The sequence below is a fragment of the Larimichthys crocea genome, chromosome VIII (genome assembly GCF_000972845.2).
Source record: "Larimichthys crocea isolate SSNF chromosome VIII, L_crocea_2.0, whole genome shotgun sequence".
Classification (NCBI taxonomy): Eukaryota; Metazoa; Chordata; class Actinopteri; family Sciaenidae; genus Larimichthys; species Larimichthys crocea.
Genome location: NC_040018.1, coordinates 10885383 through 10907619, shown reverse-complemented (window position 1 = coordinate 10907619; position 22237 = coordinate 10885383). Strand labels below are relative to the sequence as shown.

The 22237-nt window shown below is 39.8% G+C and overlaps 2 protein-coding genes across 6 annotated transcripts in view; one reads left to right on the top strand and one right to left on the bottom strand.

Annotated features, from left to right (window-relative positions):
• mettl15 (methyltransferase 15, mitochondrial 12S rRNA N4-cytidine) overlaps positions 1-537 on the bottom strand; it is a 53168-nt gene extending 52631 nt beyond the window's left edge. For 2 of the 4 annotated variants that reach the window (XM_010731209.3, XM_010731210.3), the window contains exon 1: positions 427-537. The gene's annotated coding sequence lies outside the window, so the exon portion shown is untranslated. Of the gene's footprint in view, positions 1-213; positions 326-426 lie in introns of those variants that run through there. The other 2 variants (XM_027281299.1, XM_027281298.1) reach the window with 2 other exon arrangements.
• Positions 402-22237, top strand: part of kif18a (kinesin family member 18A) — a 30509-nt gene continuing 8673 nt past the window's right edge. The window contains exons 1-14 of one of the 2 annotated variants that reach the window (XM_010731211.3): positions 414-707; positions 1637-1982; positions 3974-4131; positions 4399-4503; positions 5223-5333; positions 5538-5735; positions 10066-10242; positions 10363-10437; positions 10561-10661; positions 15435-15597; positions 16047-16211; positions 17172-17293; positions 17426-17715; positions 19958-20014. In XM_010731211.3, the coding sequence (XP_010729513.3) occupies positions 1667-1982; positions 3974-4131; positions 4399-4503; positions 5223-5333; positions 5538-5735; positions 10066-10242; positions 10363-10437; positions 10561-10661; positions 15435-15597; positions 16047-16211; positions 17172-17293; positions 17426-17715; positions 19958-20014 (2038 nt within the window). In that variant the 5' untranslated portion in view covers positions 414-707; positions 1637-1666. Of the gene's footprint in view, positions 708-1636; positions 1983-3973; positions 4132-4398; positions 4504-5222; positions 5334-5537; positions 5736-10065; positions 10243-10362; positions 10438-10560; positions 10662-15434; positions 15598-16046; positions 16212-17171; positions 17294-17425; positions 17716-19957; positions 20015-22237 lie in introns of both variants that reach the window. The other variant, XM_027281297.1, reaches the window with a different exon arrangement.

Here is a 22237-nt window from a genome sequence, read left to right as displayed (position 1 = left end):
CTTAGCTGCTAGCCAGTCGTTAGCAGGTCACAATAGCTGTTAACCAGGTGTAGCTACATGTAGCAGGGTTTTTGGTACTAGAGATAATGTGGAGAAAATGTCACACGCTTGGGTGTTAAATACATGTTTGACACACGACTGTAAGGAACATCCAGAACCCTGTTCTTAGCTCTGTGTTTATCACGTGTGTCGGTGGCTGCTTGGCGTTCACACCTGACGATGAGAGCGATGAAATCGATATTGTTCCTATTGCCACCATGTTGGATGACGGCACGCAGTTAGCTTCACACAAGTTGTGTAACGAGGAGACGACTCGCAACGGAACGCAACGGCACGTCCAGTTACATTTAGAAAATGTTCGACCAAGGTGGAAGTGTAACGGAGAATCGGCTGAACGCCTTGTTGTGAGGTTTAACCGAAGCTTACCGTAGTAGCCTAGATAGTAGCCCCGCCTTCAGCAGCAGCAGCAGCGGCGGCAGTTGCAGCGGCAGCATGTCCGCTGCGTCACTCCGATCCGGCCAATGAGCGGCGACAGAGGAAGAGGGCTTGTTTTTGAAAATATTGGCGCTTGTCGTGCTAACTGGCTAACAGAGCTTTGGCTGGTGACTTTATTATTTATTTATTTTTTTAAAAGACACGAACCAACTGTGTGTCATCTGAAACATTACCGTGGCACTGAGATGAACGACAGCTTTTAGTGACAAAAGGTAAGACATGAACACACACACGGGGCTCTGGAGAGAACAACGTTAACCGACCGTTGGGAGTTAGTTGACCGAGAGCTAGGCTAAGCAGGAGTTAGCCAAGTTAACGTTGGCAGGGCTGCTTTACTTCTTCATGTTCAGCTCTTACGCCCTTTTAAACACGAAATATTATTATTTGAATACATTTGCTACGATGTTTAACACGAATTAGCGTCGTTTATATCGTAACTTTTTTTTTGTGACTTGAGAGTAAATATCGTTGCCAGGCAGCAACTGTTTGTAGATTTAGTGGAAACCAGCCACTTTAAAGTCAAAGTGCGTTTAATGTTCAGCAGTTGAACGTGTGATATGCACACATAACACAAACATTACACACACCCAGTAGCGTTACCTCTGTGTGACTGCCAGTTTATTACGTGCACATGGCTAAAACAAAGCATTTTTATACGACATGCTATGTAAACATAACGTATTTCAGCGTTTATATCAATAAGGTTGGACAAAATAGTTGATACTGGACATCAGTCAATGTGTACCTCACACTACAAAGCAATACAGCCATCAAAATGACCATCAGTATGAATAAATAAACATTACATCTTTATTTGAATAGGATTTAATGCAGGGCTGCTGTCCTCCAGCCCACATACATGACATCGATGGTTTACAGTAATGTAATGTGGGCCCTTACTGTCAGTAATTGTTGAAACCATGCTCTAAACACTTTGTACCAAATATTGCCTGTGTGGGTATATGATCATTTAACATTTTGCCTTCACTCTTAGTAAGCATATCCAGCATAAGATAAAGCAACATTTGAGGGAGGCTTAATGTTTCCCAACTTGTGTGATTTCATGATCATATTATTAAGAATTATACTGGTTTTCAATGTGGAAATTTAACTTAATCCTTTTTTGTTTTTTGTTTTGCAGCAACACAGAAGTCACTTCAGACTGTCCACAATGGCAAGCAATGTGTGCAGCCACGTAAAGGTGGTTGTTCGGGTGAGACCAACCAGCGACAGCGAGAAGCGTGAAAACTGTCGAAATGTGGTCCAGGTCGTTGATAACAACATGCTCATATTTGACCCGAAGGAAGAGGACATGTCATGTTTTGGGTCGCAAAAAGTACGAAACCGAAACATCAACAAGAGGGCAAACAAAGACCTGAAGTTTGTTTTTGACCACGTGTTCAACGAGAACTCGACGCAAGTTGACATTTTTGAGAACACCACTAAAGGAGTCTTGGACGGTGTGATGAATGGATTTAACTGCACAGGTAATAAATAAATATACGCTCTGTGTTAAAGCTGCACCAGGCCGCCAAACACGTTTGTATCCCCAAATGGCAAAAAGTAATAATTGAGCTTCTGTAGCACAAAAATAACTTCTTCTTTTTAAGCTGTAACCCTATTTAAGTTCTTTAATATTCAGTATCTCAATATTAAATTGTATATAATTATAATATATGATAATAATATATACTATATATATTTGTTTTTCTTTAATAATATAGCTGTATGTACCCTTTGTGTAAAGTAAGGCTAAATTAAAGTGAGTGAATGGTAAATGGATTGTACTTATATAGTGCCTTTCTAGTCTTCCGACCACTCAAAGCGCTTTACACTACATACCCCATTCACACACATTCATACACTGATGGCATTGGCTACCATCCTCATCAGTTTGAGGATCTAACCATTCATACACTGTATTCACACGCATTCACACACCGATGGCACAGCCTTCGGGGGCAATTTGGAGTCAGTATCTTGCCCAAGGACACTTCGACATGCAGACCGGAGGAGATCCAATGCAGACCGGGGATCGAACTGCCGATCATCTGATTAGTGGACGACCTGTCTGCCTCTAAGCCACAGCCATCCCAAATGCATTAAGATTCAGTAGTATGAATTAAACGTCACCCTTTAAGGTTTCTTTGAATATTTACAAATGGTGCCCCCAGAGTTCCCTTGCAGTAACCTTTGCGTTACCTCACAATAAGTAGCCTGGCAGTGGACCTGTGGCTGTAGGTATGCTGATTGCTCCGACTATATCTGCATTTGTGTTCATGCATTTGAATCTCTGATATGTATATGCCTACAGTAGCTGTAACTGTGACTACTCTTAAGCCCCATGGGATTTACGTATTAGTTTGCACTAATACGTCACAGGAGCTCAAGCATGTAAAAAAAAAAAACCTTGCGTGTAGTCAATGTCGTCAGCCCTTAAAAAACGAATGTGTCATAGCCATCATCATATCAAATCTACAGCCACAGTCATCAACAATTAAAGCTTTGTCATCTAATCGCTAAAGGCCTAATCACAGCTACAGTCAGACACCACACACTGCAGAGATGCAGATGTGTGTCACAGCCACAGCTGAGTGTGCGCCGACTCATGCTGCGGTCAGATCCAGGGGTAGTGTAATACTTAATATTGTGTCATACGACTTCTTCCTCTGAATCAGAGGGAATGAAAAACGTATTGCAAGGTAACACAATTCCCACCGTCACCGTTTGGGGGCTAAATATAATAGTGTGATCTAATCTGTTGTGGCAGTAAACATTTGGACTTTTTAAATGTCTCTCTTTAACACCTCCATGACTAAATACTGACGTTCAAATGCAGTTATAAGCCGCACCAGCACCAGTGTTTTGATTTGTTTTTTTCCTCTCACGCTGGCATATCATTAATTGAACCTGCTGGCTGCTGTTAATTTACTTTGTTTGCTCCAGGGTTCACTTGCTGGTCACTAGCTCACAACACTGTGCAGTGTTTTAAATTGGCACAATTGAGACATTTTGACAGTTGATGTTCCCACTGCTAATAGGACCAGAAACGGTTGGCTTTAGAGAGTCATTAGTGATGCATTGAGAGATGCTTGGATCAGCTACAAAATCTTGATCACGATGAACCAACGGTCATTTTGGAGAATGTAGTTTGTGGTGCTGAAGAACTACATCGCATTACACGGAGACGCCTTTCTGTTATTTAGCATACCCTCAATGAGATAAATTGGTTGGATAAGATGATCCAAACATCTGTCAGCACAACACAATTCAGCAGCACCACAATCTGCAGCCTCCGAGATGATCATACAGTGGACACAACAGAATACTATTGTTTACTGCCTAGCTCGTCTTAATTGAATTATTCTGTTGTGTAAGTTCAGTGCTTGTCATTTAGTTGATGTTGAGACAGTATACATACTGTAGGCCCTTATCTTACCTTGTATTGATTTGTCTTTCAAATGTAATTCAATTACAGTATTTGCATACGGTGCTACTGGAGCAGGCAAGACGCATACGATGTTAGGCTCACAAAATGACCCTGGGGTCATGTATCGCACCATGACAGAGCTGTTCAAACGCATGGATGACGCCAAGGAGGAGAAAGAGTTTGCTGTTGCATTCTCATATCTTGAGGTGAATCTTTATTGTTTTTTGGTTTGTTTTTTTCTCTGCATTAGTACAAATAAAATACTGTTTGGTTTCTTTGGTCAAAGTGATTTTTATACTTTAACCAAAGAGTTTTAGTTGTAATATTCACTGATGATTAAACTACACTGCTTCTGTTTAAAGGCGTTGCAGCAGTCAGATATTTCATTGGTAGCCTGGTTTAAAGGGGAGATTTTTACTCTCCCCTTTTGATGGATCTATAGCTGTCATTTATATTTGTTGTTTGTTTTAAAGGTTTACAATGAACAGATCAGAGACTTGTTGGCTAATGCAGGCCCTCTCGCAGTCAGAGAGGACAGCTCTAAAGGAGTGGTCGTTCAGGGCCTCACACTGCATCAGGTTAGTGGCAACTTGTATCATGCACACTGCCCCATAGCACTGTAGAGCATATTTAAGCTAAATACATGTGACACTGTATTACAGTCTGTATAATTTAGAATGCTCTGCGATAAGCTGGTGACTTGTCCAGGGTGTACCCTGCCTCTCGCTCCAGCCCCACTGTGACCCTGATGAGGATAAGTGGTTACAGATAATGGATGGATGAATGGATAATTTAGATTTCCTTCAGATGCTTTTGCAATGTATAATGTATTGCTTTTAGAGGTCATACCAGAATAAATGACAAGAAATTGGCTCCCTTGTAAGCACTGGTAAAGAAATGTACTTCCTCTGTTGACATCATAAAATGTTGAAAAACTGGTGAAAACTCATGAAAACATTTCACGTCTAACTGTGACAAGTGTACACAAATGTTCAGGAAAATGTGTTTCCATGTGCCCTCTTAAGAAATGAAGGCCATATGGAAGAAAACATTTTGAATTATAAATTTAACTTTGATGTGTAGTCTGTAAGACAGTATGTTGCGTGTTTGCAAAATTAACTGAGAAAATTGCTCACATCTTCCAACATAAAGCTTTTTCTTTTATTAGAAACACTGTCCAAATATTGTTCTGTATAGCTGGGTTACAGACACAAACACTTTAACATTTAGCCCTCTTACTGTTCGGTTGCTATGGTGTGTATACTGGGTCACAATGTCCCCCCTCCCCTCCATACAGCCGAAGTCTGCAGAACACATTCTTGAGGCTCTGGATTCTGGCAATCGCAACAGGACACAGCACCCCACTGATATGAATGCCACCTCTTCCCGGTCCCATGCTGTATTTCAGGTATTTGAGTCCAGTTTTAAAGAACAACATGAAAAGCCAATAACAGCCGACACGAACAACAGAAGACGCATAAATACAAACTGTTAAACTGCATGCTGTTCCCATTCTCCATTTCAAATGGGTGGTTACTAATACCTTCAGGTTATAAGATAGGTATTGCTTCTTGATGGTTCTAAATTGAAAGTTTTGTATTCTTCTCTCCAGATATATTTGAGACAGCAGGACAAAACTGCCAGCCTCAACCCTAATGTCTGCATTGCCAAAATGAGCCTGATTGATCTTGCAGGCTCTGAGAGAGCCAGCACCACCAACGCCAAAGGGGCACGATTGCGGGAAGGCGCTAACATCAATCGCTCACTTCTTGCCCTAGGAAATGTTATCAATGCTCTTGCTGACCCAAAGGTGAGTTAATGTTACCTTAAATTTTCTGTAGACTGTTGCGGAAATAATGTTATGACCACATTAAGGAGAACCTTAAATTTTAATTAACTAAGTCAGAACAGATCACTTTTTAGATAGACTTGACAATTTAGCAGTGTTTGAAATGGAGCAAAACATTGGTCTCTATATCTGGCGCACTGCTTAGAGAAGTTGCACAGTTAGTTTTCCAAGTAATTAAGCGGCCCCATCGTGCAAAATAATTGAAAGTAAATTAGGAAAATAAGACCCAGGATGAAATTAACATGACTGATATCTGTTCATATTGTTATGATGGATGTTTACCTCCTTCTTGTGGTATTAGGTCCAATGAATGCTCTGCTTTAAGTGGAGTTTATGTAAGGCAAGTCAAAGAGAAATTTACTTGTGCAAGGGATAGTTTAACTGTTTATATGTAGTTATACATATAGCGGTATAATATGTACTGAAATGCTGTATGTCGTGTCTGCTGCCACAGAGGAAAAAAATGTCCCTTATGATGCAACATTACTACAGCATCTTCTTGTGACAAGCTAGCTAGCAGCTATGAGCCAATGCTCAAAAAACCACAGTCAATCTGATCGTATTTCTGTTTTCAGCTTCCAGCTCCACAGCTGTGAAACCTATTTTGAAACATATTTAGGAGACTTCCGGTCTTTTCTTTTCCAGTTATTTTCATTGTGTTTAGCCTGACCCATAGATGTTAGCTAGCCTGCTTTTCATACTCAGAGTACTAGAAGAACCATAAATTAGATTAAACTTGTCCGATGGAAAAGAGATCAGAAACAGAAAGTTGATGTCAAACCCTGGCTGTAGTATGCCAGCATTTTATTGGACAAGCCAACGCTGCAAGGACTGCTCACATTTTCACGAATCACTTAAAGTTTCTGGAACCCCGGCAAACATTTAAATATTTGAACATTTTATTTATTTTATTTTATTTAAATTTGGTTCATTTATAGTGTTTGTGGAATTTTATATTGTGAGCAGACTGTATTGACACTGTTTTATTTAGATGTGGCATTAATTAACTTTTCACTCTGTCATCCAATACAGATGTTTATACCAGGTTAACATACCAGGTTATCTGACATATACTGTTTATAATGGTATGCTGTCATTCTCACTATCACCGTCACAACGCGGTGGATAAACGAATAATTACTTATAGATGTGTCCAGAGATATGCATTGACCAAACATACACAGTTCTTTGCAGACACGCTGCACTAACACAGTAAATTTAGTAATTTAATTAACACCCCCCCCAACATCTGCTCTCCGGGCGCTGTGAGTTGATGCCCACCGCTCCAGTGAATCTGGCATCTGTCAGTTTGAGTGTGTGACCCTGTGCACGTGCATGTGTGTGCTCCAACAGGTGCCAGCCTGGATGGGTTAAATGCAGAGAAGTAATTTCACGTTCAATGTGATCAATAAAGTTTCTAATTTCATTTTTAGTGTTGTTTTATGCCTGTGTTTGCACAGCATATCAGCAGTGAATATGGAAACTTTGCATATTTTTCTTAAAGTTTTCATGGTTATAAGTATATGAGGTTAACCACTAGCCTCCATATGAAACAGAGAGCCTGGGAAGTGGAGAGTCAACTGAGTATTTGGGTATTATTTCATTCCAGTTGCATACATTAACCTGTCAAGCAGTCTTCTCATTTTACACACCAGTCTCAAGGGACAAGGTGCAAGCAGACCACATGCATTTAGGAAGTGCTGTGCAAAGGTACTGCAGCCGTGTTGAAACAGGATCCTTCTTCAACAGGTTACTTCATTCTTGAGTTAGAACTCTGTTCTTTCATGGACACCGACCAGTTAGTGTTGTACCCGCCATTCTTGAGTGTTGCAGTCATGGGCTAGTTTTGATGTTCTCAACCTACAACACCCACTGCTAATGCCCACTCCTTTCCCGCTCTATCCCCATGGTTATTGGTGCTCCAGTGTTTACTGTTGGCAGACAAGGAATTCATGTTGTGGCCATTGTTTACAGGAAAGAATGTCCCCACTTGTGTTTGGGCTGACATGCCATTTGTTTGAGTGAGAAGAATTTCAGCTACTTCTGTATGGGCTGTTGAGTATGTCATCTTCATACTATGCTGCACAGAGGTTTTTGTTGTAAGTTGTATGCCTTAGGCGATGGTGATGCATTTTACGACGCATCATTTTACGATGCATCCGTTTTGGCCTTTTTCCACACAGGGCCAGTGTTTCCCTCCCACAAAAAAAAGAGGCTTTCTGAAAATGTTGTCCAAAGTTGATACATTTGATAGTGGCAATCTTTCTAAATGGCGTAGACCGTAAAAGCTGAGCTTTTTGAAAATGCGGATGTGTGGTTGTCAACATTTTCGGACATGGTTAGGTTCTGTGCAGCATAGGGCTGCCACGATTAGTCGATTAGTCACGATTATGTCGACAACAAATTTAGTGGTCGACGCATCGTTTTCTTTGTTTGTTTTTTTTTTTTTTTTTTTTTTTTTTTTTCGAAACTGCAGCTGCAGCTTCCACTGCCGCGTCTGCCTTTCTGTCACATACACCCACACACACACCCCTACGCAGATGCGCAGTAGTGGTAATCGGCGTCAGGCCTGACTGTACCGTAAATGATACCATAACACAGACCCTCCAGGAATTCACAATGTTGCGATTTGCAACCTTAACGCAACTTCAGTGAATCCCCGTGAATTCAGGGCGGTGTTGCAATTTTAACCAATCCCTGCGATTTTTCCGCAACTTCCGCGCAGTCTGCCCCGGGGATTCAACTCAGCGGGTCAGGGACGGCTGCACGGTGTGGAAGATCCCCTCGTGGGACCTCTCCCCGGCACTGGCTGGCCTCCTCCGGGTGCATTTCCTCCCCGGCGACTCTGGGTCGGCATGGAAAGATTTGAGGGCGAAGGTGGCTCAAGGCTCCGTCAGCGAGCTTTACAGCGCCCGCCCATCCGCCCCTCTCCGGGACAGTCAATTTACGTATGATCCGATTAGTCGACTAATCGAAAAAATAATTGGTGATTAGTCAACTATCAAAATAATCGTTTGTGGCAGCCCTAGTGCAGCATGTTAAGAACTTGGTTGTCGCCCCCCTCCAGTCTCTAATGGGGTCTCCATACGCCAGTTTTCACTGTTTGCAGATAAGACACCCCACAGCTCCGTTGCATGTCCCCTTATTCACCTGAGAGTTGCAAGGGGTCGTTTCACGCTGAATCTGTGACAGATTCTTTGGGGTGGGAATCTCTAGGAAGTTTACAATTTGACTCAATTCTGATGATCAAAAACAATTATCGATATCAAAGATTTTGATATCTATTCATGATTTATTTTTTCACACTGCGACTTCTTCCTACTTTTAAAATGGCATATTAGGGATGATCCATAATTAAGAAACCGATAATTTGCTCTGTTAATTTAGTTAGCAAATTGCATTAAGGCTGTAAATGTTAGGCATGTACACGATTATTTAACTAGTTGATGAAACGTTCTAATAACATGACAGTTGAATAATCAGTCGATTTCCGATTATTGGCGTTTCTGCATTGACACATAGTTGTTCAAGAGAGAATCGTGACACATTTGAGAATCAATTTTGCCTGACCTATACAGATTCCCCATGATTAACCAAACTAATCGTCGAAGAATTCGGTTGAATGTCGGCTCTTATTAAAAATGACATTTTTCAAAATGGCACGGCTATCCTGCAACTCCCTGGACCTGACATGAACTATAGCCAAGGTCTTTGAATCCAGATGTCGGCTTAGGGATTTTCCAGGGAGGAGTTCAGGCACAGCTGTGAACCCCAAAAGAGATCATTTTACGCCTTTGTTACTTAAGTTTAATGTGACTTTCTGCAATCCAAATGCCCACGAGATTGTGACTCACGTAAGCAGCTGTAGTTTATCTAATGCCATTATTACAGACAAGTAGTAGTCTGGAGACCATCGTTGTGGATGGATTCTCCCCGTTTAAACTCTAAAATAAAGACTCCATACTGAATTTTGTTTCGTGTTAGGTTTATTGGTCCCCACCAAACAATGTAATCGGACTAAGCTTCACTTGAGGAGCTTGTCCAGATGGAGAATGCATGTTCAGGTGCACTTCAAATTTATGGTTATCTGCATACCACAGCAATAACGCACTATTTCTTTCTATTTTTCTATTCTATTACTATTTTTTCTTTTGTTTCTTTCAAGCATTCATTTGAGGTGTTTTCTATGGAAACCCAATGGACTTTGTCATATTTTGTGAGCTGCTTATCTGTTGACATTTTAAGCGAACCCAGACATTGGGCTAATGTTTTCTTTTCTTATTTGTTTCAGAGTAAGAAAACTCACATACCATACAGGGACAGCAAACTGACTCGGCTACTTAAAGACTCCCTGGGAGGCAACTGCAGGACGGTTATGATTGCCAATGTTAGCCCCTCATCCAAGTCATATGATGACACCCACAACACACTTAAGTATGCCAACAGGGCCAAGGAGATTAAGTCCTCGGTTAGTATTTCAGTTATATTGCTTTATAATTGTTAATTCTAATCAAACCTCTGTGGTTCTTCGATTATGAAAGTATGAATTCCTTTTAAAACGATTATATTTTTCTCTCTCTCCTATCAGCTGAAGAGTAATGTTGTAAGCCTGGACAGCCACATTGGCCAATATGCAGTGATATGTGAGAGGCAACGTCAAGAGGTAATATGAAACAAGCAACACTACCATGCTCCATCTTTTCTCATGCTTAAAATTTCTCAGTTAAACGGTCACCGTGATCAGTGGTTCATTGCTGACTGTCAATGCTCTGTTGCATTTCTAAAGATTCTCCAGTTAAAGCAGAAACTAAAAGCATACGAGGAGAAGAACATGGTGCCGGGGGCTTCAAATATGATCTCCTCCCAGAAACAAGCAGAGTTCAAAAGGTAAGCATGTACATGAGTGTGATTCAGAGTGTAACGTGAGATACATCAATAGGTGTTTGTTTATGTGTCAAAACCTTTTATTGTAAACGATGTAATTGGACACTGATTGCAGGCAGTATGAGCACGTAGCCTGTGTTTGCCAATGTATTGTACAGTAGTGATACATTCATGGGACCTGTGGTTTTCCGAGTGGTTTTGGTGACTTTTCAGCCATATTTATAATACTCAAGTGGATTGGACAGTTTAGGGTGTATTTATGCACAGCAGTTGAGGTTGTAGAATCAAGAATGAGATTCAGTGAACTTCAGTATTTTTCAGGTTTTTTATCTGTATCTATATTTATTTATTGACATTTATGGTCAAGTGATAATAAATCTTCCATGGAGTCTGCCATGTTGAACCACCAAGTTTCTACATTAGCACAGAAAGGCTCTAGATAAGGAATTTGTTATGTTTTGCAGTCACTCATAATTACTCCTTCATCTAAGGAAGGAGAGAGCAAGGCGAGGGATGCGCAATCAGCAACTAAACTATCCGTTGATTCTTTCACCCCCTGTGGACAAAAGTGATAGTGCTACCATTTCAGGGGGAATCCCACGATGAAGATTATTTATGTAGGTCATATGCATAGTCACATATGTAGGTCATATGTGACTGTGCACTATGCCTTTGAGATGCTCCTCATTGTTCCTACATCGTTACTGAATTTGGTTATGAATAGGTAAGCAGCGGAGTCTTTGCTGCTGCCAGATGCGCTTTTGAACAACCGATAACATACTGCTAAACTGTAGCTAGCCTTTTAGTAGTGGTGCTAAGTTGCTGTTGAATATAAGGCTTCCATTCAGTAGTAGCATTGACTGTCTATCTCCCTCAACCACCGCTGTCTCTCTGTCTTGCTTCTCGTTTCTCCAAAAGTTGAGTCTGGTTTAACTGCCGCATGTTTTTTGTTTTTTTTGTGTTTTGTTTTTCAACATACCCTCTAGCCCCCACAGCCTAAAAACAATGCCCATGTTTAAATGAAGGGGAAAACCTGTGTTTTCGCTGCAGCTCCTGATCTGAATCAGGCCAAAGGGGCCCAAGCACCCTGTGGTGAAAACTTCTTTTGGCTCCTTGTATCTCTGATCTCATTCTTTCTGTCAGTACTCAGAGCTCACCTCAGGAAATGTCTGGATGGTTTAGGGCGTCATGACAAGAACATATAACCGCAAATCTGCACCCAAAGCAGGCAGTTTTTTTTTTTTTTCTTTTTGTGCGAAACCGTCTATATGATCATGTCTGACCAACACCTTTTAATTCACATAGTTTAAATTATGTATTAATATTACACAGCAGTGTTTGTGCTGCAGTGCATTTCAAGTTTAGAACATGAGATACATTTGCTAAAAAAACTTGGAAAAGAGTCAGTGATGAGCCCTGATAACTAGATGTCTCCTTGATGGGGAAAAAAAGAAAGGGGGAAAAAAAAAAAAAGCAGAATATCAACTTGAACTGACCAGTCTGATGTCTGTATGATTACTGTAGCAGCCTGCTGCCGTTTTGAAGCAATGTGATGAAGGTAAACACCGTGAACAGTCGTGTGTAACGGCACTGTGCCCTGGCAAGGAACTTCTCAGAGGCTGCAACATATCAGACCTGCTGCCTTCAGACGCAGCAGGGATTTCATGAACTTAAGTAGAAGCTTTTCATACAATATAAAGCAGCTGTGGACAGCAGATACTATATAAAACTTCATAGATCAAGGCAGACAGACTTCTTGCTTTAACCACATTAAATGTTATGCTGCATTCATCCCGTGCCTATTATCTACATTCTCTAAATGAATTTGAATTGGATGGATATGGGCCTTTTTTATATGACCGTTAAATATTTTGGTGAAGCAAACAAAAATTGAGTGAGTTTGATTTTCAGTAATCATAACCTCACAAATAATTGACATGATAATCTCCAAATAAATAAACAGTATTAACCATAATAAAAAAAGTGGGAGAGCTATAAAAACAGATTTAGTGCAGTTATATTCAAAGTCTCTAAGTAAGTATGTCAAATTGCAAAAAATTGCGTCATAATTTTCTTTTCTCCTTTTTTCTGGGGAAGGACCCAACACACACACACTCTAATTGTACCCCCACCAGAATTTGTCTTGCATGACGTCCCTGTAATAAGTGGAGCGATAACTGATGGTGAAAAAAGTTTAAATAGTCTGCCTTCATACTTCACATGAACAGAATCCCAAAGTTCAAATGTAGTTTTGAGCAGCACTGTCAAGGTGTGGTGAACCAGCAAAATGCTGCTAAAATAGAAGCAAACTTACTTTGAAGACTTTTTTTTCCCCCTTTCCTAAAGCTGTGTTTTACATGCTTTGATCAGCACCACACAATGTCAGAATGGATATCATTAGTTAAAAATACCAACTGCTGTTTATTTGCCGGTGCTTCTGTGCACACACACTCACAACAACACAATGCATTAGTGGTATTTTTGCCCGCTGACCTACCCGCAGTGTTCTGGAAACAAAGCCTAAGAAATGATGATCCAATGCTGATAAAAGCCTTTATCTGTTCCCACTGCTTGTGTGGATCACCCGTTTATCTGGTATTTTTCACTTTTTTAGACAACTTGTTTGCGTCACTGCCATGAAACGGGCACTTGTACCTCCTGGAAATCTGTCACTTCCTGGAAAACATCTCCAGCGTAACCTCATGCTGCACCAGTGGATATGACAAAGTCCTATCAAAACGCTTATCACAAATTTTTCAGCATCCCTGCTTTTCTATCAAATTAAACTGCCCCTCGCTTCATAACGGACAACTGATTGTACTCAAGATCAAGCTAAAACAGTCTAAAGTCCCTCTGTAAAGTTCTCTTTCAAAATAAAATGCTTCACATGAAGAAACTAATACTGTTTCAGAGGGATAAGAAATGATTTTAGATATTTGGCATGTTGTTTTATTATTTTGGAATAAAAACTATAATATTCTACCAAAAGCCATGTACGAATTTGAACTCTGTAGCGCACAAATATTTTTATACTCAAAGACTTTTTGAACTTTTTCTCCCACATTTAGTTGTGACCTGTGCTGTAGTCAGTAGACCTGCATAGAGCAGCCAGATACTAAAATATTGATAAACAGAGTGACAGTAATTAATTAACTTTCAGACAAAGTTAAAGTGAAGAAAAGATTACTCTAGTTTTAAATTTAAAACTCCTTTTTAATTGTGTAAATTACTTCTGTGTCTGTGCTTACATTTTATTTGCCTTTAATTGAAACAGGATGATACTTTAAATGAAACATTACAGAGGGCTGAGCACTACCGGTTTTAAATCTATCCATCCAATTAGGGACCATTTTATTTCTTGGATTTAAAAAGCAGATGTGAGTTGAGGCCCAAGGATCAAGACTGAAAACCACTGACGTCGACAGTTTGGAGAAAAAAAACGTAATTTTCTGTCTTCCACACATGTACAGCCTGTACTTCTTTATAAAGCATTACCAGCATTTGATAGGACTGCTGTAATCAACGTGAGCATAACTGTCTTATTTTATTTAAACGTGGATTTTAATTTTAATAAGAGCAGCTGTTCATTTTAATTTCAATTATATATACACATTGATTTCTTTTACATAAACCAGATGAGCCACATTCCATCTAGTCATCTTTAAGGCATACAGTGGCATCTGTTGGGGTATTTGGATTGGGGGCGGGGGACACAGAAAAGCTGAATGAGTCTCACTCCCACACATTTCATTCACTGGCATCAGAATTCACAACTCGCACAGTGAGAGGCTCTGAATAGAGGCTGCACGCTTCTCACACTATTAAAAATTCAGCAGTCTAGCAAGGCCACGACGTCTCCTACGTCACTGGAGTTACATTGAAGAGTGCAGTCACATTTCAGCGACAGCTCTCCAGTCTTATTTACCTGCATGCCTCTCCTGTCTCTCCTCGTGCTTTAACTCAACTAGACAGCCACTTGCATCCAATCTGGATATCACCTCAACTCTATCTCGGGAATATATGCATCATATAGCTAAGAATATCTTTGTGGCTTGGTCCAAACAGAACTGGCATCTTGTTAAAGGTCTAGATTATATTAAAAGGTCAAGAACATGACTTTATAGCCGATACAAACCTTAAAGCGTCACTAATTAATTGTGGTAAATCATATTTATTCATGCAAACATCAAGATAATTTGTATACTTTTGCATCATCATTATTAGCTTTGTTAGTGTAAACTGTAAAATGCTGGTTTAAATGTGTTGATAACGCTATTAAATATCCCATGGACTATTTATGATGTGTTAAGTACGCAAACAAAGGCTCTTGGCACAGCAATTATTATAAATTTGCTCTTTACATGTGGCCCAGCAGTGTCTAATCACATCTGGCTTGAATCCTTATGATAATGGCCATGTTTTATTGGATTGCATCATGCTAAGAGGTGCTTCTAACATCCTGTCCTTCATGTGTGTGAATCGGAGTCACACTAAATGTAACGAAAATCACCTCTCAGCAGAATACAGTCCAAAACAACACGAGTACAGCCTCACAAATGACCAGAGTTGACTGAAAAGCTCTCTGACAGTACTTTACTTTATTGCAAGGCTGTTGCAATGGACTCAGTTAGACTACACGTGTATTTACTCAAGTCATCAATCTTAAAGTTGTTTGTCTGCACATTAATTCGCATTTGTTAAGTTGAACTTTCCTAATGCAGCCCTTTTAATGCAAAGTTTGTAACATTTGATCATCACTCTTTTCTCTCCCTATAGGGTGTCAGAAGCTCTGCAGCGAATCTTCTCGGGCAGGGGCCAAATCAGGAGAGAACAGCTGGATCTGGAGAGACAACTGAAGGAGAATGAGCTGCGCCAGCGCTACAGCGAGGAGGACAACCTGCAGGTCCAATACTTCTGTGCCAAAGAAAAGACTGAGAAGGTAGCTGATGCTTACGCTGCTATCCACGGATTCCATCATCCCCGCAGAAAAACAGCTGCTGAGTCATCATTTCACTTCTCTGTTCTCTATAGTTGTCTTAGCCTCTCATTTACGCCACTACAGGACAGGATCACTGCTCCCCAGTTCCTGGCTCTTCTCTGCCATTCGAGTCCCAGTGTTAGGCCCAGCTGTAAATACCATTTAAAGTGTACAAAGAGAATTCCTACCAAGTTCTGGTACCAAACTTTGCAGAATGGTCCACTGTCACCCAAAACAAACACCAAAGTGCTGCTTGCAGATATACCACATACACAGTTTGTAGTATACAGCCTTAATATTAGCACAAACAATGGATAATCCATAATATATGTATAATATATATATATTAATATATATATATTTTAAAGACGTACTGTTGTTGTTGTTGTTGTTGTTGTTGCTTTTAAAAGGCCACTTGTAAGCATGAGCGGAGGATTGCCAGCTTACGCACTCAGCAGCAACACATTTGCAAACGTCTGAAGGAGGCAGAATCACGATTCCTGGACAACGATAGCTTGCTTCATCGCGTCGAGAATGAGATTAAGCTGCTCAAGTCAAACGATCAGTCCTCAGAGGTAAGCGGAACCTTTCACATGTACCGGTGGTGAAAAACAGCGTGAGTGATTAACTGGAAAAATGTGTTTTTGTGTTGTGCGAGATTGATTCTGTACATTTTAGCATCATTTTTATTTCCCGATTAAAACAACTCCATGCAGAAGTTAGGTCAAATTTTATTCCTGATGATTTAACTTAAATGAAATTGTGCACGCGTTGTTTGTAGCCATACTAAAACCACTTTGCTGACATTGGTGATGGAGCACATAAATTCTTTGGATAACAGATCAATAGCGGCAAACAGTGAGTAAAACTCGATACTTAATTACATAACTTGCAGGCAGGAGTAAAATGTCAGAAGACAAATCAACGTGTTTAGATATAGAGAAAAACTTTAAAATGTAGGTTACATCTTTCAAAACTCATCGCTTGGTGTTTTTTTGTTTGTTTATTTTGGAAGGTAGGCTGTGTCTCTACTGGTGTCGTGACTGTCTTTGTTTTCTTCCCATCTGTTCTCCCAGTAATTAGAACCGTGCTCATTTTATTTCTCCAGCTCACTCGTGGATCACTGAAGAGAATAAATCAATACCCTTTACTCATCCCTCACACAGCAGCCAGTTACCTAAAACCATGCCCATGTTATTTTTTTCTTCTTTATCCTTTCTTCCAGGAACTGACCCAGAACTATGACGCACCCACCGGTCAAATGTTCTCTCTGCTGTTGTTTCGTAGTTTCTTTACGTCAGAGTTCTTTTCTTTTTTTTTTTAAACTCCCCTCCCTTACCCTGAGCAGACAGCATTTCTGATGAAACATGGACGAAAACAGAACATTGCATCTTCTCTCTAGCATCCTGACCAACCACCTTTTGTCTCTTCTAATTCTGCCCACAAAAGTGCTAATTCAATATGTTATTATGTTAGAATGGCTATTGCCTCACCATTTCTGCTTCTGACCTTCCCCCCCCCCCCCCCTTGTTCAGGTGTTAGAAAAGGGCCTACATTGCCACAGACTGGAGCTGCAGGTAAATGATCTTCAACAACACATCAAGCAGATGGTCAAGCTCACTGCTCTGCAGGATCAGGAAAACAAGCGCATGCAGAAGTAGGTTGACAATACCCAGAACCAGTTCTTATTGACTTAACCATTATTCACTGCAGACAAAACTGCACCTAACCTCACTCTAACTTGTGAGGAAAAAATGTCTAAATGTATTGCTTTTCCATTTCATTTCAGAATGGTAAACATCTTATTGCCAGCTTATAGTCGGAAGTACTATGCGTTGCGTAAAGCCGGACTGGTCACGGCGGCAGATGAGGCGGAGAACTCTGAACTAGAGCACCTTGTATTGAGGGAGAGGGGCGTGGTCTGGGCAGACCAAGAAGGGGTGGGGCAGCAGCAGAAAGGTGATGGGAGTGGAGAGGAAACACAGGAGATGAACGAGGCGGGAAACGCTGGGCTTCGCGGCGAATTGGCACCTGTCTTGTCTTTCTCACATCTGCTATATCACCAGAGTAGCCCATGCAGTAAGTCATCATACTCTTATCGTCCTATTTACTCTTCTGTTGCTGCTGTTCATCATTCGTTCATTTCATGGTTTGTTTGGGTTCAGTTACAAAACTGGCATATGTTACCAAAAATTTGGTAGCATATACATTATCAATTAATGCATCAATTATAATTATTTATTTATTTTAGATTCATCCATGAGTTGTTGTCCATGAGTCCATATTAAAAATGCCAAGTAAAGGTCAAATCTTATAAGTAGTTTAAAACTCAAAGTATTGAACTTGTAATTATATTTTAAAAAGAGAGAAATCTGCTAATTATTTCTTAATCATTTTCACACAGTGGTTCGAGGAAGATGCTTGACTAACAAAAACATCAGATGTTGCAGTAACTGGTGTTGTAATGAAGACCAAATGTATGTTACTGTTAAAGAGCAACTGCGATGATGCGCCGCAGCTCCGCAATAAACCGAAAGCAGGAAAAAAACACATGCATTCATCATCTTGTGTTGGTGGGAAGAAATATAGAGAAGGTGTCATTTTATGGGGAAGCATGCTGCCCCCAATAATTACTTATAAATGGTTTCTCCTACTCGATTAACTTTATTAAGTGCATACAACAACCTCACCCCTCCCCCTCCCAGAATGTATGAAAGAGACAGGGAGGCTTCGCACTGAATGAATCTATGTCAAACCGGTAAGAAAGAAAATGTCACCCGGCCGCTCATCCCCCTAACATACAGAATCTTAGCTCATAGCTTGCTAATGTTTTCAAAAATACGATCCACAGCAAAGATTAGCTAACAGAAACAGATTTCACAGTGTTCTTTACTGGGCAGTCCTCTAAGTGTAATATGGCCATCATGTCTATAAGGAAGGACATGTGAGAGGTTACCAATCCAAAGCTGTACCTTTCTGCTTAATGTGTCTATTACAGGTATGAAGCTTTAAAAGTCCAGTGTGTAAGATTTAGAGGACTGTTATAGAATATACCAGAAATGTAATGTCATATTTCTAAGTACGTTTTCATGAGTGTTTGACAATAATAATCACCTTTTAGAAAAAGCTTTTTATATCTACAGACGCTGTGGTTCCTCTTCCAGTCCACCATGTTATCCCAGAACACAAACAAATCATTGGCTCTTTTTTTTTTTAAGTCTGATTTTTTTTTTTCTTTCTTACATTTGAGCCCATTTGTAATTTACATAACATTTAGTAGATGTAAGTGCTCACTTGTTCATGCCTCACTTAAACCAGATTTTCCTTTTACAATCTGAGCGCCTCAATTATTTCAGCGAGAATTCCCCTTTCACAATAAATGGTTCGAGATATTCTGTTAAGTGCCAAGAGGTTACATCTGGTAGACACACACCAGTTGCGCACATGAATATTATCCCATTAAGGACACGCTGCTTCTGCTGAAGACAGTAATTATGTAATTGTAACATCATCCTCCCAGTAAATGTTTTGCACAAAGTTCAAAGGAAAATAACACCCTTACAGACAGCATCTAAAATTGAAAAATGTAGAGTGCAGTGTATTTGGCAGGAGTCCAGGTCTAGTGTGTATTGTAGGACCCGTGAGATTGCACAGTTCATTTTTAACTGTCATCTCTGCATGACCTAGCAGCACCAGGCCCTCATGACATATAAGCCATGACAGACAGTGGAGCATGAACCAAAGCCGGCCAACAATACTCAATTACTATGATGGTGTCTTATCAATTGTGAGACCATAAACTCTGCACCTGGCCGTCTGTTCCACTGCTGACTCGTTTATTGTAATATTGTAATTTGCTTGTAATACAAACAATTTGACAACACCTGAATACACATAATAGTGTTAGCATCCTGGTTGGTCATAATTTAAAAGTTTAAAACAATCCTACAATGTTTGTACAAGACCCAAAAACCCTCCATGTTGTCTCTTCAACTTCTACTGACTTGTGCATCATGCTTGGGCTTTTTGCGTGAGATCTGAAAATATTACAATTCATTTAAGTTAATGAATGTCTGTACAGTCTGTACAGACTCACAACTCTCTGAATCATAGATCTTTTGTCAGTGTTCCACCTTGGTAATACTGTGTTCGAAAGATGTGATCATATGTCCGAAAAGTTTCACCGAATACTTTTTGACAGATTTTAAAACACCAATCCCGTAAGGAAGAGCAACAGCTTTTCAAGCTTCCGGTTATAATTATGATGATGTGTTGGTGTTGATTTTTTTTTTTTTTTTTTTTTTTTTTTTTAAATTCTCAGGTGCAGAGGGGCGCACAAAAAGAACATCATTGTGCAACACTGCTCCATCACCAAAAGGTAAATCTACTCCCCTCCCTCCCCCGTCTTGCTAACATACTGTAGTCATTAATCTAAAACCCCTTCATACCCGTTAATCCCCCCTCCCCCTCAATCATTCACTTATTTTCTCTCTCCTTGTCACCTTCAATCCATCACACTTGCCCAAACACACTGTAAGAGATGATGCTATGTTTTATTGCAGCAGAACACACAGATCATAAAGTTGCGTTGTAATGTGCCTTATAATTTTTTCTGTTGTTTTGCAGGACTAAATTTCCACTTTGCCATGTTGCTTTTTATTTGCCGAACATGTTTTTAGCAGTTTAACTGAGAGGACTTGTTCAGAGTAGTAAAATACACAATAAAAGTCAGACATGTAATATAATTTGATTTATAGTTGTGCTGCAGACATTCTGTCTTGGCCAAACCTTGAATAATGTAATGATGTGAATACTCACAACCATTTTTATAGAGGGAAAACTGTACACAGGGACCCTTTGGGGAAACGTAACACAAAAACCTTTGTGAAATATTGCAGTTCAAATTGGATCTAATGATATTTACTGCAGGTGGTCTACATTTCATTGAAACATATTGTGGGAAATGTAACTTTTGAAGAAAATACTCCTGCCAGATGACCAGAGTTCATTGAATGGAAATGAAACATGAAAGCACTGGGGAGTTTGTCACCACTTTTTAAATTTCCCTGCAACTTATTATAATAAGTGAACTGCTTTTGTTTAGTTTTCAAAGTTTTTTTTAGTGTGGCCTGTTGGTCTGACCCTCCTTCATACCTTACAGGTCAGTCAGGTTGTTTTCTGCTTTGTTGTGCTGATACATCCACAGTGTCGACACCTGCGCTCTAATTGTATTACTATGGTGGATATTTTGTTACTATGGTAACAAAATAAAAACATGACACACCCAACACACAATAAAACTTTTAGTATTTGAAAATCCACTATTAAAATTATACTTATTATCTAAATTAATTAAAGAGCAAACAAATAATATAATAACCCATGTCCTTCCTTACTGGGAAACCCCACCGGGCACATCTCGTATCACGCCACATCGTGGCTGCGATACTGTTCCGTTCTCCGCGCAACTTCAAACCCCATCAGGAGCATTCTAGAAGCATTTTGCCTGCCAGACTTTGTTAACTTGCTCAGATTTGGTCATTTGTCATTAGTCTATATGCTTCTAAATATGTAAATATGCTACATAGTTCATTTCTTTCCCTTTTGGCTGTTTTTAAGATTGCATTGCATTGCATTGCATTGTGTTGTGTTTTTATTTTGAAAATCGACCAGATTCTCTCTGCTGTTTCTGTGTCTGACTTCCGGTCAGCTTGAGCTGCCCTGTGCAGATTGACGTGGGCTGCTTGTTGGGTCCGTCAAAAATAAAAATGCCGCGTATTCTCAGCGGAACAGAGCGGAGAGCCGCTTCTGAAACGGACCGTGACGCTTCTGGCGCACACGTAACACCAGTGCCCGGTGGAATTTGGCCGTTTGACGTAGAAATCTAGGTATATAAAGTCACTATTCCAATGTACCTTTACCAACAGTTGACTGATATATAGTACTGTACAGTTTAATGTGCCTGACACAAAAAGATTAATGTTAAGCGTCAATTATATCTACATAAAATCCAGAATGACTGCTTGTAAATATAGTCTACCTTGCACCAGCAGCTTGTAAAATAATTCTATGTCCACTCGTCCATCCCATTTTACACAACACACATGCAAGCCTTTTAGATACTAAACAATAGTTTAATATCTATATAGCGTCATGTGTGTTGAATTTACGTCACTATTTTGTCGTTATTGGGATCATGCAGCCACAGTTTAATCTATCTAATAAAATCATGCATTCACTGGCTCACACTTGCATCCCTGAAAATCACCCTGTCCATTTAAATATCAGTCTAGAGCTGCCTCTTATACATGCATGTAGTGTGTGTGTATGTGTGTATGTGTATATATATCTATCTAATTTATGTGTATATATATATATATATTATATATATATATATACACTATGGCATTGCCGTCAGGAAATTAAACCTTTAACTATATTGAATGACGTCTGAATATATTGAATGGAAACCTTGAATATATTGAATGAAACTTTGAATATATTGAACGAAACCTTGAATTAATGATATTGAATGAAACTTTGACTACTATGGAGGTGAAACCTTGAATATATTGAATGAAGTCTGAATATATGGAATGAT